Genomic DNA, 19,168 nt, shown 5'->3' on the forward strand with positions numbered 1-19,168 from the left:
TTTATAACTACCTTGTTACTTTTGTAGATTTTCTTTAAAAGATTAGTGACTCCATCTTCCACACCCAGTCTGTCTAGTATTTCCCACAAGTCCTCTTGAACCACGCTATTGTGCGCTCCCTTGATATCCGAAAATGCTAGCCACAGGGGCCTGAGTTTCTTTTCTGCTATTTCGATGCACTGCGTCAGGGAGAACAGATTGTCTTCCAACCTTCTGCGTTTCCGAAGAGCGCCAGGTTCTGCAGCGCCTTCCTCGGCGTGGGTCTCCCCTAATAAAAAGTTGCTTGTTGAATGACAGCGTTACATACGTAGGGTTAATTATAATTACGTTTACGCCTTTCTAAAACTTTTTTACGTTATTTATGTTGCATATAATCTCCAAAAACGTAAAAACCCATTTGAAGACATCCCTACTTGAGTGGCGCCACCACCGTAGTTTCGACGACCGCCGCTTCCCAAATGACCGCCGATAATCCGGCAGGCACGGGAAATCTAGGTGGCGTTGATGGTGGTAACCGCTTATCTCACTTTTCATCAAAATATTGACGCATGTACAAATTTGAATTGCATGCCAACCGATGTCAACCCACGTGTGGCAGCAATGGCAGAAGATGCAGCGTTGAGAAACGTAAGTTGTGTTACGAACGTTCAAAGGCGATCAGCTTTCTCAAAGTATTAACCTGCTTGCATACACAAAGCATAAAACTAACCAGTGAGATCTCGCCTAGTTTCATGCAGTATTGTTAGGCTCACGCGTAACAAGCGTGCTCTATTTTTGCGGTAGTAGACCGCATTTCCCTTGTCCTGTTCGTTTGGGATTTTGTAAGTCTGTACGTCTCGTTTCTTTTCGTTTCAGTTTCGGGACTTCCTCTTGATATACAACAGGATGACCGAGATGTGCTTCCGACAGTGTGTGAATAACCTGAATTATCGGGAGCTAACGCCTGATGAGGTTGGTTTAAGCTGCAAGATCACTTGTCGAAAATTGCATTGTACTGAAACACGTGCGGATCTTTGAACTGCACAACGTTGTTCGGCTTTATTTTTTTCTCTGGCAGTGCTGACCGTAACCCCGCATAGTGGGCCGCGCCAAGTTAAGAGGATCAACCAACCTTACATGGTAGCAGCGTTGCTAGTTAGTGCTAGTTCGTCCTTGCCCACTGGGTAAGGATTCCACGAGAAATTTCCATTCCGTACAACTCAAGAAGGGCACATGCAGCTAATGAACCAGGGCTGTTCGTGCATTTGGAGAGTGTCGGAGGATGGCTTGCGCCAAGTTCCACTGTCCGGCAAGCCTCGAATGACGTTTTAAAATACAAGCACCAAGTTTAGTGTGCTGATTCATGATAACGCCATGTATGATAACGCCATGTATGATAACGCCATGATAACGCCATGATAACGCCATGATAACGCCAACGTTATGGAAGGCAGTTACCTTGCAGAAGCGTTTCTCAGCAATAAAGTAGCATGAACTATATATGAATCAAATAAAATGTGAAGTGATCAATATCTCTAGCCTGGTTAACCAAGCTTGTGATACTGTCGAAACAAATTTCCACTACACAAAGAAATTATGCGCGAGTCTGGCTAGAAAAGACTGCAGAGCTTACAGTCTAGCAGTAGCGTAGCCAGGGGTAAGGTGGAGGGGGGGTGCGACCCCCGTACTAGTTTTCCAATTATAAATTCGTATATCGATAGCTTGCACGTGAAGTCATTGACACAGCTTCATAATGTACTAGTTCCCCAATATGGAGGCTTCGATTATGCAAAGGCAATACAATCACATTGTGTATAACTTGATTCGACGTGATAACCGTGCGGCCTCACTGTTATTGGCCCCTGTGTGTTGATGACAAAACAAGTTGGAAGTGATGCAGTAATAAAATTCTAATTTCGAGAGACTAGGGTAACATCAATGCAATGTCGCAAACCCCCGAGTCCTGCTTTGCTGTCCACCGACATGGCGGTTTTGGCGATTTCAGTGCGAGCCAACTATAGGAATTGACCACAAACTTATGTAAAGTATAGTTGAACCCGCCCGAAAAAAATTTCTGGCTATGCTGGCTATACTACTGCATTCTAATGTCAATGCAGGGTGCATATGATGTGACATCATAGTGTAAAGAAAGCATGATTACAGAATTGACCCACCAAGTGGACTCTTTCAGACATGGTAACATTGGTGAGCGTGTGGTGATGCTGCTTATGTCACGTGCTATTTTATCGACTCTCACTGGCATTGTTACATGCACAAATCCAAACTACATAAACACCTAAAACCATCAATGCATGTGCATCAGTGGTGGGAAATACAGATGTTTGCTGCTTGTGAATGATGGGAAACAAGACAGTCAAGCCATCCAAAAATCGTTTCCAATTTCCTGTAGCGGTTTCTCAAGAAATGTGTCCGAACTGGTGAATCAGGGCAAGTGTCTTGGTTGAACACTGATAAATGTGCACAACATATCTACGATGGTTGGTTGCATAGCAAGCACCAGAGTGGGAATGGGTAGTCTCTGTCAGGCATCACAATTTTGCTTTCCACATGCAGTGCTTAAAAGTTTTACATTGATAGAGAGAAAAGGAGAAAGATTAAGCAAATGATAAGCATGCTCTTGCTTGGCAAACATTTTCAGTGGAGTAAAAACTATATTTTGTGGCAGCCACTAAAGAGTGAGAACCAGAGGTAGAACTTGTGCATAGCCCACTCCTAACCCCAAGGTTAAACCCTGAGTGAAGGCATTGTGTGCATAGAACGTTGCATCTGAGGACAAGGTTGAGGCTCTCGGCTTACAGCAACCACATCTTGGTGAAGGTGAAATGCATAAGTGTTTCTGTACCAAACATTGTATCCATATAAATGGACTCTAAGTGGCCAATTCATGCACAGCCTGTAATTAGCCTTCCTTTGTAGCTCTGAAGCTACTTGGGATATTAAATTCCATCAGCTAACCAATCACTTTTATCGTATTTTACGCTGAGAAAATTGAAATATCAATGAGCAATGCTGGTATTCACTTCTCATTGGCCGGCTCTCCCGACTTTTAAATTTTGTTGGATTGCATGGATTCAGTGCAAAATAGAATTACAGGTCACATTGTGATGACGGCGGTAATATTTGCCTCTATTTCAGAGCCAGTGTGTGGATTACTGTGCCGGCAAAACGATAAATGTCAACCACAGAATGATGTCTGTCTACATGGAAGTCCAGCCAGAAATGATGAAGCGCTCCATAGAAGCACAGCAACAGCTAAACACGCAGCAAAGTGTACAAAGCCCGAGTTAGCATTGCTTACTGTTAATTTGCAGGGAACAACAGCCATAGCTGCAGCAGTCTGTGGAACAGTGCTCAATGTAGTAGTATTAATTTAATGTGAAGTTCTGTACATTCAATGGCGTCACCCAAAGGGGCCATATCGATGTTGGCATCATTGTTGGTTGTATTTGAGCTGTTTGTTGTGCCATCTCAATAAATGTCAAAGAATCTTGATTCATTGCTGTTTTTCTAACAGTGTTATCTATTATTCTCGCACTTGAAAGTTTTGGGGCCTTCTGGTATATATTATACCCCTGTCACACGGCACAAATAATGTCATTTAGAGCAAATGTCAGCTGTCACGCGGGGAAACCAATGCCATTTGACGAAAATGATATTTTTTGTCGAATGAGTTCCCAAAATGCATTTGATTTCGGACCGAATTAGTAGTCTCGACGCCAGGGACTTAGAGGGAGATAACTGTTAACTTATGTATATGTAACTTTTAACATTTGTAAATATCTTGTTCTTTACTAGATCAACTCGTTACTGGTTTGATGAAAATAGCACGCACAAGTGTTTCTGAAAAATAAGCTACAGCGGCTGGATGTCGATTGTGTTCAATTTTTGCTCTGTTGTCGTTGCCTGTGTCGCAGATGTTGATCGTTCGATTGCACGTGTTGTGGGGACCAAACTGGTAACTACACAAAATCGCTGCTGGCGTCTCATTTCCGCAGTCGGGAAGTCAGTCGTGCGTCCCGTTTCAGCTGACTGTACTCTCGCCCGGTCGTGCATATCTTCGGCCTTGTTGGTCTTCGAGTGTGTCGTGCAGCTGTGGCAAGTTGTGTGAAACGGCTGCGTTAATATTCTAGGAGCACCTTTTTACCCATAAAAATTATTTCTGTGGATACATGTATGTTGCATGCAAGCTTTAGTGTATTTTTATTTCTCACAAAATCCACAGCTTAGGAGGGCTGAGATCTTGGTCATCATTTCAAAATGACATTTATTTTCATTGTGTGACAGCACCCACGTAATATGACTATAGGCATTCATTGTAAATAGCATTAAATTTGCCATGTGACAGGGGTATTAGTGTCTCATTGTACAGACAATTTTATTATGCTAATGTTGTTGGTAAAGACAGGAGCGAGATGGCTAAAATTAAATACGGAGTAGTTTTTGAAGCAGAAGCAGCTTAATTTGGAGCTGTTACCTGCATTTGATATGTCGTCTTGGAGCTTGAAAAAACAACTTTGTAGCAACTTGGGAGGTAACAAGGACAAATCAGCTGAGCATATGCATAAAACTGAAACAACGATTGGAGAAAGTTTTTCAAACAGATTATTGCCGGGTCAATAATCACACTACTTTTTTCCAAGTCGTGCAACCTATCACGACAAACAACATATGAAATGACTCAAAAATGTTCAGCAAGCTAGGTTAACTTCACAAAACATCAGAAAACAAAAAAATGTCACACTTCTAAAAATTTAACGACTGTGTCTGCACAAGAATTTTAGATATATAGCAGTAGATCTCAAGATCAATGATACGATTTTGCAGATAACCGCTTTGGCTTTCTCTAGGTCTGCTTATTCGGCTTCACAACCTTCTTTCCTGTACATCAGTGGGGCATCTAACGGGATAACATCACAAAAATGCCTTCAGCCATCTGCTCGGCCGTATGGTTGGTGTAGCGTCAAGTGTACCGCACACTTTTAACATGCCAAGACAAAAGGGTGCTGCACCACGGTTCGCTGCCAGCTCGTGCAGGATCACCTTCAAGAATGCAGCGCAGGCACCAAGAAACTTCGCTGTACTGACGCTATCTTGTCAAAAGTGCGTGCATGGCGCTGCAAGCGTAGCGCCGTTGTAAGCGTAGTGCATGCTTTCATTAGGAAACGGCGCAAATACGCTAAAGATCAGTCTGTCCGCTGCTCCCTTCTAGTGCAATACCGCTGGGTCGTCTCAAAGACTAGTTGCATGCACGAATTTAGTTGACACAACAAGGTACTCGCTTCGCCCTTGCACAGTATGGGACGCAACAGCACGAAAACTCGCACATTGTACTTGCACCTTGGTTCACACAAAAACAGCTGCAACCCAAAGATACATAAGAGCTTCACGAGAACCTCTAACGTGCTAGACCTCGCAGCTCGTAGAAGCAGCACACACTGGGCACAGCAAAACATTTAAGGGGGTCACGCATACTTGCAAGAACCCAGATGGCAGCACCATGGAAGCCTTTATCAGAAAAATGCTTAGAAGAAACCCACATAGGTGCATCCAAGTGTTCTGCGAACGGCTGTGCGAATGACTCATTTTCTTTGTATGCCTGATGCTACTGGTACAGTGGGGGATATGTGAGCCGGCGGAAAGAATTTCCCGCTCACACGGTTGAGCTGAACAGAGACGTAGAAATACTAACGCTGCTTTGCCCTGATGATTTGTCGCCCACAATACTTCATGCTTTTGTTGCTGCAGACTCGGACCGAACAGAAATGTTATTCTTTGTGAAGTCATAAACAGCAGCTTTTTGTTCCCTAACGTTTCGAATCAGTCAACTTTTGTCCTAATTAGTAAGGCTTCAGTCATATCGTCTATAAATAGGTGTGTCGCTATTGTGTTAAAGAGGTGCAGTTATAATAGGTTTTTTTGTCTTTTTACACAAGGAAGTTAGAGATGTCACCTCAGCGCTTGACAGAGATCTTTATGAGCCTTTTATAAAGATCAGCTATCAATGCAGCCAAAAAAATGAAATTCTTGTTCTGTGTGCGTAGAGTGCATATTGAGGCTTCAATCCTGCTTCCAGTGGATTATTAAATAATTTTTTTAAAAGTATAAGCACAATGTCTGAAGCTCTTGCGTACATAAGTCGACACTCGGGTAGGCACCAAGTTTGTGCTCAATGCAGACAATTCTATAGCTCATCATAGCCCCAAATTTTTTCCCCATTATAGCGCTGTGATTATTAGCTGGCATTTTCTGCATCATAACTATTCGATAATGGTCTAGCTGCTAATACAAACAAGGACACAAAGAAACTGAAAGACAGCATGTGTGCAGTTGTATAGCGCACTTAAACTACGACAGAATGAGGGACAACCAACTAGCTCAACTTGCTCTTCTGCAATACAAAAACTATGTAGTCGGCGAGAGAAAGCGACGCAGCACCAAATATTTATAGTCGGATACAAATATGAAATCGTGTGGCATTTCCCGCTCAAAGGTGGATGTATACACGCCTGCCCCAATAGGTGCGCACTCCGGACTGACGTCATGAACCAGGTTTGGAGAACATTGCCTAGTCCATGAGCAGGAATTTTTCTTTAGTTGCGAAGGCGATCGGCTGGCATGCTTCGGTCATCTGGGTGAGCCTTCTGCGAAATTAAGTGGTAGCCAACTATAGAAAAAAAGTCATCAGAGCGTATTGTTTACTGCTTACATGTCTTATACCTTTTTTTTTTTTCTTTTTGCTGAGACGTCATTTTAGGAAAATGGGCAGTATCACAATGCTCGTCAAAATCACCACATTCGGGACAAAAAGAGTTAACATCAGCGACAAGTATATATGAGGTGCATGGCACCTGGCCGCAAAGGCACAGGGATAACCCGTTTGTGTTCATTGCGCAGATAATCGCAACCCTGCTGCTGATAACCGCAGGCCACGGCCCCGGTGAGCTACAAAGCCTACGGATGAATGACGCGCATGCTGCGCATCTACTTTCAGCCCACCACTTCACCGAGGCAGTCCTGCTGACATCGCACAGCACCAGCACATTTTGTCATAAGCTGCCCTCATCGACCACACCGAGCGCCTGTTCGGACTTGGATTCGGCGATGGTGGCGCACCGAGCCCTTCGTGCTATAAGAAGAGACGACACATATCCGTGGGCCATAGGGCACGGCACCTGGCCGCAAAGGCACATGGATAACCCGTTTGTGTTCATTGCGCAGATAATCGCAACCCTGCTGCTGATAACCGCAGGCCACGGCCCCTGTGAGCTACAAAGCCTACGGATGAATGACGCGCATGCTGCGCATCTACTTCCAGCCCACCACTTCACCGAGGCAGTCCTGCTGACATCACACAGCACCAGCACATTTCGTCATCAGCTGCCCTCGTCGACCACACCGAGCGCCTGTTCGGACTTGGATTCGGCGATGGTGGCGCACCGAGCCCTTCGTGCTATAAGAAGAGACGACACATATCCGTGGGCCATAGGGCATGGCACCTGGCCGCAAAGGCACATGGATAACCCGTTTGTGTTCATTGCGCAGATAATCGCAACCCTGCTGCTGATAACCGCAGGCCACGGCCCCGGTGAGCTACAAAGCCTACGGTTGAATGACGCGCATGCTGCGCATCTACTTCCAGCCCACCACTTCACCGAGGCAGTCCTGCTGACATCACACAGCACCAGCACATTTCGTTATCAGCTGCCCTCGTCGACCACACCGAGCGCCTGTTCGGACTTGGATTCGGCGATGGTGGCGCACCGAGCCCTTCGTGCTATAAGAAGAGATGACACAATTTCGTGGGCCATAGGGCACGGCACCTGGCCGCAAAGGCATATGGATAACTCGTTTGTGTTCATTGCGCAGGTGAGAAAATGCTTTCAGCATTGCATACGTTCAAACGAGCCTTGTTTAATTATGCTGCCGTGCCCTGGGCTGCTGTGTGAACTTAGCTTTGACATAGTGCATCTCGCCAAATTATTGCTACTAGCCGGTGATGTAGAATCCAACCCGGGTCCTGACACACCGGAAATTTCACGGCAACTACAACAAATCCTAAAGGAGTTAAAAGAAATTAAGGAACAATGCCTAAGTGCAATAGACAAGGAACTAGAACAGCTTACAACCCTGGATAAAAAGATTTCGTCTTGCGCAGAAATGGTTACTAACCTACGGAAAGTCGTTTCAACACTAGAACTAAGACTGGACGACCTCGAAAATCGCTCCAGACGATCAAATTTATTAGTATATGGTATGCCAGAAGAAGCCAAAGAAAGCGAAGACACATTAGAATTTGCAGTAAATGAAAAGGTTTTGAAAAACACCCTCAAGCTTAATGCTGTAAGTATCGAACGTATTCACAGACTAGGCAGGCCAGATGCTTCTAAAACAAGACCAGTAATTCTCAACCTTCTCGATTTTAGGGACAAAACAAAAATCTTGAAAAATTGTTCCAAGTTGAAGGGGTCAGGATTCTCCATTTCCGAAGACTTTTCACCACGCGTACGGGTTTTGCGAAGAAAATTGTGGAATTTTGCCAAATCAAGGAAAGAATCTGGCGACAAAGTGAGTCTAATTTATGATAAACTGCGAATAAGCGGAGATATGTTCTGCTGGGACGAGGAGAATAATACTGTAGTTCCCTTGAAATCTGCTTCCGTCAATCCTGACACAAAAAACCAGCAGCGGAGCTATCGAAACCTTCGCTCCCGCCGAAACTAACATCCCACATGTCCTTTTTGAACATAAATGCCCGTAGCATATTGAAAAAAACAGACTCCCTTGAAACCTTGCTTCTTACGTTTGAGCCCGATTTTGTAACACTAACGGAAACCTGGCTAACAGGAGATATTAAAGATGATGAGATAGCCCCTCCCAACTACGCTATCATCCGGAAAGACCGGACGACACGAGGCGGAGGTGTGGCCATTCTAGTCAAAAAAGATATTGCGTTTTTGGAGTTACCCGATGTTGCGGGCGCTGAGGCTATCTTTTGTAAGCTGAGCTATGATTTGTGCACTGTAGTTGTTGGTTGCGTATATCGCAGTCCATCGTCTGACTTTGACAATATACGCCGATTGCATGAGTACACAGAACAACATGCGCCGTCATCCAGATTAATAAGCGCAGGTGATTTTAACGCGCCCGATGTTGACTGGCACACAATGCAGCATCATTCATCCTGTGCGGATGTGTTATTTGATTTTATGTTATCGTTCAACCTTTCACAAATAGTAACTGAAGCTACACGTATACAGGGATCCAGCTCTTCCATATTAGACCTAATATTTCTCAGCCATCACTTCATAAGCGAAGAAACTAATTTATGTCTTCTAGATGGTATTTCCGATCACAAGATCACATCTTGCACCGTACCCCTTTATGACACTGTTACCCCTCAAGAAATTGTTGCGTACCCTGACTACAGTAAAGCTGAGGACACTAATATACTTGATCACCTTGCTGATGAGTATGAATCGTTTGTTGAACTTTCCCGTAACAGCAGTACCGACATCGATGCCTTGTGGCTCGCGCTAAAAGCGATCATTTCTCTTTGTATAAATAAGTACGTGCCGATTAGAAAGAAGCAGCCTAATAAGCGTAATCCATGGATTACGCACGATGTTATACACGCCAAACGTAAAGAGGATGAGAAAATTGCTGAAAACCAACCCATTAAAATACACACAGCACGATCTCAGCACAACTATTGAATACATGAAATCAAAAATTAAGACAGCTAAGCAATTCTACTTCACAAATACACTCACTAACTTTTTGAAATCAGCCCCAACGAAGTTCTGGAACTACATAAACCCGAAAACTCGCAATAATGACGGAACGATAGATGTAGACAACCGAAGGTCTGCTAACCTGCTTAATGACTTACTTCTGCTCTATCTTCACGGAGGATGACGGCACACTACCACAGACACGTCCGTCGGAATTAAAGCCTCTAGATCAGCTATTAATAACCGAAGCAGGCATACTTAATTTGCTGCTCAAACTATATTTCAAGAAATCATCAGGACCTGACAATATATCAAATGCATTCCTTCGCAGATATGCTGAGTGGATAGCCAAGTACCTATTAATAATCTTTAACAAATCATTGTCATCAGGGACCCTCCCTAACGACTGGAAAACACCTAAAGTAAAACCTATTCATAAATAAGGAAGTAAAACCGAACCCTCTAACTACAGACCCATCTCACTGACATGCACAGCCTGCAAACTGTTGGAACACATCATCTTAAAGCACGTAACCAAACACCTTGAAAAGGAACAAATGCTAACACCCTGTCAGCATGGATTTCGAAAAGGTGTCTCCACAGTCACGCAACTACTTGAACTTGTACACGATGTATCGCTGAGTGTCGACCTACAGAAACAAATCGATCTTATCTTTTTAGACTTTTCGAAAGCTTTCGACCGGGTATCACATGACAAACTAATTCATAAACTCGAACTAACCTTGGAAAAAGGGCCCATTGTCGATTGGATAAAAGATTATCTTAGTGACCGCACCCAGCTTGTAGAAGTCAGCCAGCAACATTCCCATAAATCTAGCATAAGATCCGGAGTTCCACAAGGAAGCGTTCTGGCTCCAACTTTATTTCTTATATACATTAATGATCTGCCTTGTAATATTCCTGTCAGCGTCAGACTTTTCGCTGATGACTGCGTTTTATACAAAGTAATTGACTCTTATAGTGACCATCTTGCTTTAACAACTCTTTATCTTTAGTATTCAAATGGTGCAAGGAATGGCAAATGACACTGAACGTTAAAAAATCAGCTGTCCTATCAATAACGAGAAAAAAACACACATCTGATTTTAACTACACTATAGGCAGCGCCACACTTAGCGCAGTGAAAGAGTATAAATACCTTGGCTTAACACTAACCCTTGACTTTAGATGGGAACGCCACGTAAGCAACGTCACCTCGTCTGCACTGAAAAAATTGTTTTTTTTAAATAGACGTCTGAGACTAGCCCCCGCTACCACAAAGCTATTAGCATACCAAACTTTTGTCAGATCAACTTTGGAGTACGCTAACGTTGTTTGGTTTCCTTCCACTAAAGAACTCATTTACAAACTTGAGGCAGTCCAAAAGAAGGCACTAAGATGCATTTGTAATAAATATAGGCTAAAAGATTCACCCACAAAATTACTAAAACAGGCCGGTATTCTCACCTTACAAAACCGAGCCAAGCTTGCGCGATTAAAAATGATGTACCAGCTAATTCACAAAGACATAAAGATTGACAGTTCCAAATACTTATCTTTAACTCAAACACAACAAACGCGGCACAAACACGCATTATCATTACATGAGCATGTCATCCATACGGAAAGTCATAAATATTCATTTTTTCCTTTAATGACACGTGAATGGAACAGGCTGGATCCTAGCGTAACAACAAGCGCGACGTTATCTTCCTTTTTAACATTGCTTGAAGATCAGCTACATGCTGCCCAGTTATGAGCCTCCTGCATCATCCTTACTCTGTATAACTTTTTTTACATCAGTGCGTTTTTCGCTCCTGTTTTCCCTTTGTATGCCTCTTTGTTCACTTTTTTTTTTTTTGCTGTTACACTGTACGCATAATTTCGTTGATCCTACATACTGTTACTTCATCTATTTTCACCATTTTTACACAAACGTATTTTTTACTTCAGTTTTGCCATTATACACCTCTTTGATCACCCCTTTTTTACGTATTAGAATGTACTATTATTATGATGTACTATTACGTCTTCTCGTCTGCCTTTGTTAACTGCCAATATTTTTTTATGCATAATCGAATATTTGATATTTGTATTGTCATATTGTAACAATTCAATATGCCCTTCCTGTAAATATCCCTGATGGGATCGACAGTATGAATAAATAAATGAATAAAATAAAATATGGGCCATAGTAATGGTAGCGCTCCGACATCTACTCGAAAATCACCTCCACACAATGCCGCGGACTTAGTGTCCCACAAGCACGCATGTTCTTATATGAACAAAGATAACATGACTGATGCCTGTGTCAGCGGAATCATTATAACACGAAAGAGAAAATGTCTTTACAGAGACAGCTGAGTGTTTATTCTGCACTTTTTCATCACAAGGGCAAAGAAATGAATGCTACGGCAACAAATTATAATATAATGCGAAGAATAGCATGCAGCTCGGAGCTTGCAGCACGCTCCACAAGCAGAAAGGACGCACGAAAAGAACAAACACAAGATGAACACGGATTAACAACTGTCACAGCTCAACACTTAAGGTGTTGTGCTCAAACACAACAAAGTATGCACAAAGCAAATGCACAAGTAGACACGGGACGAGTGTGAACTAACAAATGTCATATTAGTTATTTATTTGCGTTTGAGCGGGGTGTTTCATTCGCAAATGCGACCGCAGCAGCAAGCGAAGTGCGCTTCGTGTACTCCGTAATTTCAACGCAAGCTTGCAGTGAAAGCACACACCTCCTGGCAGCATGCTCATTGCGATATTTATTTCTACGTGCTAGTTATTGAAATGATCAATATATCAGAGAAACATTCACTACAGAACACTCTCCAGATGGCAACCTGCCATTTGTGATGTATAGCCAGAAGTTCCAAAGGGCCTCATAAGGTCTCCTTTAAAGCAATACCCCAAGAATAAAATTTCTAGTGCTTCATACCCAGTCAGCAAAGATGGCGTGAGCTATAAATCTGCACTGGAAATGAACAGGACCAAAGTCGTGTTGACACTATGTGAAGTTGCAATGGTATAAACAGAAGAATGACCACTTTAAATATCATTTGTCTATGACAGTAGTCGTATGTGAAAAATAGAAGAAAGAAAGGTTGCAGTAGGATACCGAAAAAAGTTTTTATTTCCGACTTTCCACGGTAGTCACAATTCACTAACAGCATTAGCTTGAGATGAATACAAAATGTTTCTACGCTGGACAGTACCAAAATACTAATTATAATTCCTTGACCTCACTTTATTCAACTCAAATTATAGTTCCAATTCCTGTGCAGCACTTTCCTGATTTCTTGAGTTGCAAACTTTCTTTTTGAGTATGTTGCTGGCTCGAGCAGCTGTTGTTCTTGAACCTGTAAGGGCGGCACCTTGCGGAAGACACCGTCGCGACCCAGGTGGGTGCCTGTGGTCACCTCTGTGGGTTCACCGTCTGGAAATGTGATGGGGGTAACTTTCACCAGATGCTTCACTTGCCACAGCATCTTGCACATGAACGGTGTGTTCTTCACTATGGTTCGGCTGCCAACCTGCACGGCAGGACAAGCGCAACACATTGTTTAAGTTCCGCTGCATGGGACTTGTCTATTCCATGACTGAACAAGCGACAGCAGCTACATCTTACCAGTTCAATGCTAAATAAAAGGCTCTGTAGCACTGACATGATATTCTCTACTTCCTGTTTCTTTTATTGCTTTAGACTCTAAATAAAGTTGTGCTGGTGGCCTAATAGATAGCTTATGGCAGTGTTCATGTAAAAGTCGCCAAGCCTGTGTAGAACACGCGGCACTGTCACAGAGAAAGCTGGAACAACGTCATTTCCGGAGCTCGTTGTAGACTTCCTTGGGGCAACTAACGTAACTACTCATGCAAGGTGCCCACTACGCCATAAACCATTGTAACTCTAAGGAATAAGGAAGCACCCAATATACTACTATTCATTATTCTTTGAATACACAAAGTACCCGTTACGCAAGCCCACTTGTTCGTGTTGTGAGTGACAAGGAAGAATTATGGCTTAATCATTTATAATGCCTTAGAAGCATTCAACGACCCATTTGTTGTGCAATTCACATTGTATGGTGCCGGGTTGTTGTTTTTACTCTTCCATAATACTATATTACATATGTTTACCATCTTCTTTGCCTGACATGAAACCCACATAGGGTGTTTTTGTGAAGGAATTTCAAGAACCAGCATAGCTCTGAGGCAGAATACTTGACTACCATGCAGATTCTCTTCATTCCTAAAATTTTTTATAATTACCTTTTTGTCTTATTTCTCACGATAGCGTAGAGCCTACAGACACCAATGTTAAAGGCTGCGTGTAACCACAGCACCTAAATCGGCGCTTGTTAGTTTCGTTGCAATAAAATAAGGCCATCGACCATCAAGAGTCACCAGAGCTGTGGTCAAGAGCACAGAGTGGCTGATCACCAATGACTAAGTAGGTAGTGGGTGGCAGCAAAGAATTACAGCCACCACCAGTGGTGTCTATTGCCCAAGTTTGCTCCATTCCTTGGTCTTGAAAAGCGAGGTTGAGGGCACGGAGCCTTACCCATTGTCAGAGGTACTCATGCTTGATGATTGATAATGATAGAGTAGCCGCCACTTTAAAATTTTTTTTGTCTTGTCTCATTTTTTTCTCTGATTTTTCGCGCGATAGCGGTTACGGACATCGGCAGCAGCGGCAGAAAACTACCCACTGCCACTGTCAATGTGATCTGAAAACAGCTTTCACTGCAAGATAAGGATGAAACAGACACGAGGATAGAAATAGATATAAGCGTTTATGTCTATGTCAGTCTTTATGTGTCAGTCTCGTTCTTGTTTTTGATGCACGCTGCCATAAACAAGCTCTCAATCATACAGAGCAGCCCACATAACTAAGTGTTACAGCATTGCTTCTGTAATTTTCAATTTAGGTTTGAGTTCCTGGAAGTAGATGTATAATGATCTCATGTACTACATTGATATTCTTCGTTTCTGCAAACAATGCAGATGTCACACACATGCCACATTTCTTTTTATAGAATTTTTTAATAATCAATGACATAGGCCATTATTTTCTAGCTGCACACTGCTGATCTGACACCAGGCACTCAGCCCTCTGGCTTGCGTAACTTTTGACAGCTCATAAGGCAATATTTGAAACTATAATTATGATGCAGACTAGTTATTCCTAACGCAACTTCAGGTGTGCACTTCAGAGAATGTGTGTGTTAGTCGAGTTGGTAAGCATGTTGCTCACACAATACGAATAATACTCGCACACTTCTTGGAGCTCGGCGCTAAACCGAGTGTGCCATGCAACTCACCAGCCTAGAGATATGGGCCTTGCGATCTTCCTTGGACGGTGCTAGTTTGAGCAGCTGGAGGATGTTTTTCTCCCAGTGTGGTGCACCATAGTAGGGCATTACACGCTCCACCAGGAACAGCTTGGGCACTTCCCAGTCTCCTGTGGCTGCCTTTTGCCTTGTCTCACGCACTTCCTTGAAGATTGCCGCAACCGTCCGCTCATAGCCATTCATGAAACGCACTTGTGCCTTGGACTGGCTGTCACTAGTGGTGCTGGTGCTGCTATTGCTACTGTTACTGCTGCTGCTGCTAGCTGCTGTTCGAGCTACTGAAGACACCTGCGAAAGAGGTGCACAAGAAAACATTCTTCTGGTTGGCACATTTTCTGTTACACAATGTTCAACATAGCCCCGCCGTGGTGGTCTAGTGGCTAAGGTACTCGGCTGCGGACACGCAGGTCGCGGGATCGAATCCCGACTGTGGCGGCTGCATTTCTGATGGAGGCGAAAATGTTGTAGACCTGTGTGCTCAGATTTAGGTGCACGTTAAAAAACCCCAGGTGGTCGAAATTTCCGGAGCCCTCCACTACAGCGTCTCTCATAATCATCGCATGGTTTTGGGACGTTAAACCCCACAAATCAATCAATCAATCAATGTTAAACATAGAAAACACACCTCTTTTTAATTCCATGCAAAGATGCAATAAAACACTCATGCTAATGTTACTTAAACTGATTAAAATCATTCCGTGAAACACTGTTACTTTGAATTTAGACCGAAAATGGCCAAATTAAATTTTTTTGTGGGCTGCTCTAGCCAGTGCATTTCGATTCCTCCGTATATATTAACTTGGTACTGCTTGCACTGCCCGACGGGATACGTTTTGTCACATACCAGAATACTGCAATGCACCGAGGTAATGGCAGGTCACACAAGGCAGTGTGAGAAAAGGTAAAATACAAAAGGTAAAAGAGGTAAAGGCAAAATGAGCTTGCCCTTGGTCATTCATGCCAATAACACACAGATGAGTTCAACTCATCGGTGGCACGGAGGGGCATATTGCAATCACCCCTAGTAACGTTCACCATAGAGGTATTTCGCACATACTGTTGGATCACATTTCTCTAGAGTGGCCAGCCAGCCACTTAAGCCATATTTCTTTTTTCAAAAATATGCATAAACCGATGCCCAATGATATCAGCACTAAGTCATACTGAACGCTAGGTCCTTATCTGTCACCAGCTACTGCCATGAGTTAGCTGCAAGCTTTCATTCATGCTTGCATTACAGCTATCACCAGCATCCACAGCTGTCCGCTTCACCACGCTAGAGAAGTCCGATTCAGATTGCACTACTAAAGAAACTTGAACTGAACACTGACAAAAAAAAGGCATGGTTTGAACAACACAAGTAGGGAACAAGAATGGATCAAACAGGAAAAAACAAACACTTAATTCTGTCTCATTCATCCTTGTTCTTTATTCACACAGTTTAATTTCCTGTATGGTCTATCAAAAAGCTAATGCATATTATTTTGATAAAAAGGCACACAGACCAGGTGCAAACAACAAAAGATAAATGTATCACTGTTCATGCAAACACGCTTGCTTTGCATGTATGGACAGTGTCACTGCGGATGGCAAAAGGCAGGCTCAAAGTACAGACGGGTTTCCTCAGTGATACACTTGCATACAGAGTATTTTTTCAAAAGCTTGTTTCAAGCCAGAAGTAAAATTCTCTCTTCGGGAATGTCATTGTAATTATTATTTATTTTTGCGCTCGCTGACAAAAATGCTGGCTGCAGCAATATCACAGGAAGTTAGGATATGGTCTTAGATTATGTAAAAGGCCGAATGCATCCTTTTTAATTGACCTATACTGATACCCTCAAATTGTTTAAACGTGGCATACTTAGCGCAATGGAAGCAACTAATGCTTTTCGTATCTTAAACAATGAGTCTACAGTTGCGGGCGGCTGAGTAAAACAATTGCTGATTAATTTCAGTGTACACCATCAAATAACTTCATTAACTTTTTGCATGAACGTACTCCTTATAGCCAGGATCTTGGGCACTTCTAGACGTAAGTGAATGCATTTCAAGGAGAAAATCCAGGAAAAAGGCGTGTCATCTCACCAAAATTTTGAGGAATTACTGTGCTACGCGACAGCGCGTAGCACAGTAAACAGATTTGTGCTGCACTTCAGCCGGAAAATATTCCAATACCGGGTACAAAACTATTAATGCAACACCGGGAGCAATCAATATCGCATCCTTCCAGACACACCATGCAGCATCAACTGGCGTTGGTTCAAGGAAACGCAGTAACCGATATTAAAGGTCTGCGCATTCGTAGGCTACACCCCTACAAGACTGCATCACACAACTCTGGGTGCGAATGGTCACGCCTCACTAAACTACGCCGAAGCTCGTAACCTTGGATCGCTGTTGGTCACTCGCTAGATTGGACCATAGCAATAGTCCGGAATGATCCATGCTGTATACCAAACTACGTACAAATGTGTGAGAGATAACATTTGCAGGTAGGAACTGTGGGGTCTCACCCGTGATGCGCAGAGCAACGCTGGACGGAAGAGCGCAACACTCATCATCTTGCAGGCACAGCTGATTAGCGTCAAAGTAAACAGTCTAGGCCACGTCTACACCGTCTATCATCACCATTTACTCTTGAGAGAACGAATGTTAGCTTGATGTAGTTACAATCGGCCTCGCGGCTTTTTCAGCACGCCGACGAGACGAGCAGACATGCCAGCGCAGTGTTAGTTGCCTGCGTTGCTGAAGTCGCTGGAAAGAGCGTCATTGGCGAAAGTGTCGGCTAAAAACACCGTATGACCTTTATTTTTTAATGTTTAGGTCATTATTATCAGTCGTGTATTCTCTAAGAGGTATTAAGTCATCCATTTACATACTTGTTTTTTAGTGTTTATCAGTGTTGCTCGCATTCAAACTTTGTGTTCAAAAAATAAAGAAAACACAAAGAAATAGCAATTTTTTGTTTGTCGTGCTTTGCGCTTTTTTTCTATTTTTTCTTTAGGTTTTTGCGCTATCTAGCGACCAAAGCGGCAAACATCGCGTGGCTTTTGCCTCGCCCTTGCTCCCCCTCCCACTCGCCCACCTCCCGTGTTTCTTCTACACTTCGCGTTGTTGTCAATCCACGGCGCGCTTAAAAAAAAAGAGTTTTTGTTTTCCCGTTTGCGTGCTGCCGCTGCCCGGCAGAGCTATGAAGATTCGCTTACGTCCCGCATAGCATCCAGAGGAATCTCCTGAACATGGCCAAAAACAGGATGGTTACGAAACACTGCCCCAAATGCGAACAACAGGTCAGCATTTCTCAGGGGTGCATGCACGGCAACCGACCAGTACCCATCCTACTTTGCACTTCTCCCCAAATGCACCCCCCTTTCTCTCTCAATGTTGCACGGGCTCTGCTGTAATGTCTGGCTTTTTTAGTTGCCTCGGGCATGCACAAAACGCTAGTGGCCGTGGCTACGTGCGTTAATTGTGCTGATTTTCTTGTTGTGTAATATCATTCGGCTCCGTCGCCGTAGTGTCTTTTATCTTGCGATATTGGAGTTGCATTCCTGATCTGTTGCATACGCTGCGTGTTAAATGTGTATGACTGCGTAGCTACTCTGTATTTTTCAAGTGTGTTTGGTAGTCTGTTTCGGCATGCACACTTTTGAATGCCGCATAATGAAACGTTTCGCATTCCTTACCGCAGCTGTTGGCACAACTCGGGCTGCTTCGTGCCTTATCTCGGGTTATACATTGGGCATGATGACGGGTGTGAACGCTTCGTAAACCCACCCTGATCTGGCGCTGGAGAGAAAGAAACAAGCTATCTGGAACGAGCGAATCGAGCGCCGGAAATTTCGGGTCAGCTTAAGTATTGGCGTTCGTGCTCGTCCATCTTGTGCAAATTATCAGCTACGCCACCCTCCTCCCCCGCATGATGTCATGCGAAGGCTGCGTAGCTTTGCGTGAATTCGGACTGGCGTTTGAGACTGACAATTGGCTAAGTGCAGTGTTGTGCAGTCGAGCTAGCTTTTCTGGAGAGCTGCTCTGTCACCAATAAAAGCCCTTCCAGCGATCACAGTTTTA

At 43.5% G+C, this 19,168-nt stretch overlaps 3 protein-coding genes across 4 annotated transcripts in view; 2 read left to right on the plus strand and 1 right to left on the minus strand.

Annotated features, from left to right (window-relative positions):
* The first annotated feature begins 450 nt into the window (after positions 1-450).
* Positions 451-3,492, plus strand: Tim9b (Translocase of inner membrane 9b). Its single transcript, XM_037421041.2, has 3 exons — positions 451-627; positions 856-951; positions 3,136-3,492. Exons 1-3 carry the CDS (start codon positions 505-507, stop codon positions 3,286-3,288), a joined length of 372 nt encoding a protein of 123 aa, XP_037276938.2. The 5' UTR covers positions 451-504; the 3' UTR covers positions 3,289-3,492.
* A 9,364-nt stretch (positions 3,493-12,856) lies between these two features.
* mRpL30 (mitochondrial ribosomal protein L30) overlaps positions 12,857-19,168 on the minus strand; it is a 26,380-nt gene continuing 20,068 nt past the window's right edge. The window contains exons 1-3 of one of the 2 annotated variants that reach the window (XM_075881059.1): positions 17,611-17,846; positions 15,068-15,385; positions 12,857-13,279 (exon numbers count right to left, since the gene is read on the minus strand). In XM_075881059.1, the coding sequence (XP_075737174.1) occupies positions 12,998-13,279; positions 15,068-15,385; positions 17,611-17,658 (648 nt within the window). In that variant the 5' untranslated portion in view covers positions 17,659-17,846 and the 3' untranslated portion in view covers positions 12,857-12,997. Of the gene's footprint in view, positions 13,280-15,067; positions 15,386-17,610; positions 17,847-19,168 lie in introns of those variants that run through there. The other variant, XM_075881051.1, reaches the window with a different exon arrangement.
* The window catches only part of LOC142761618 (uncharacterized), a 17,730-nt gene continuing 16,718 nt past the window's right edge, over positions 18,157-19,168 (plus strand). The window contains exon 1 of the mRNA XM_075881067.1: positions 18,157-18,387. Coding sequence (XP_075737182.1) covers positions 18,337-18,387 — 51 coding nt within the window. The 5' untranslated portion in view covers positions 18,157-18,336. The remainder of the gene's footprint in view (positions 18,388-19,168) is intronic.

This window comes from Rhipicephalus microplus, chromosome 2 (genome assembly GCF_043290135.1).
Source record: "Rhipicephalus microplus isolate Deutch F79 chromosome 2, USDA_Rmic, whole genome shotgun sequence".
Classification (NCBI taxonomy): domain Eukaryota; kingdom Metazoa; phylum Arthropoda; class Arachnida; order Ixodida; family Ixodidae; genus Rhipicephalus; species Rhipicephalus microplus.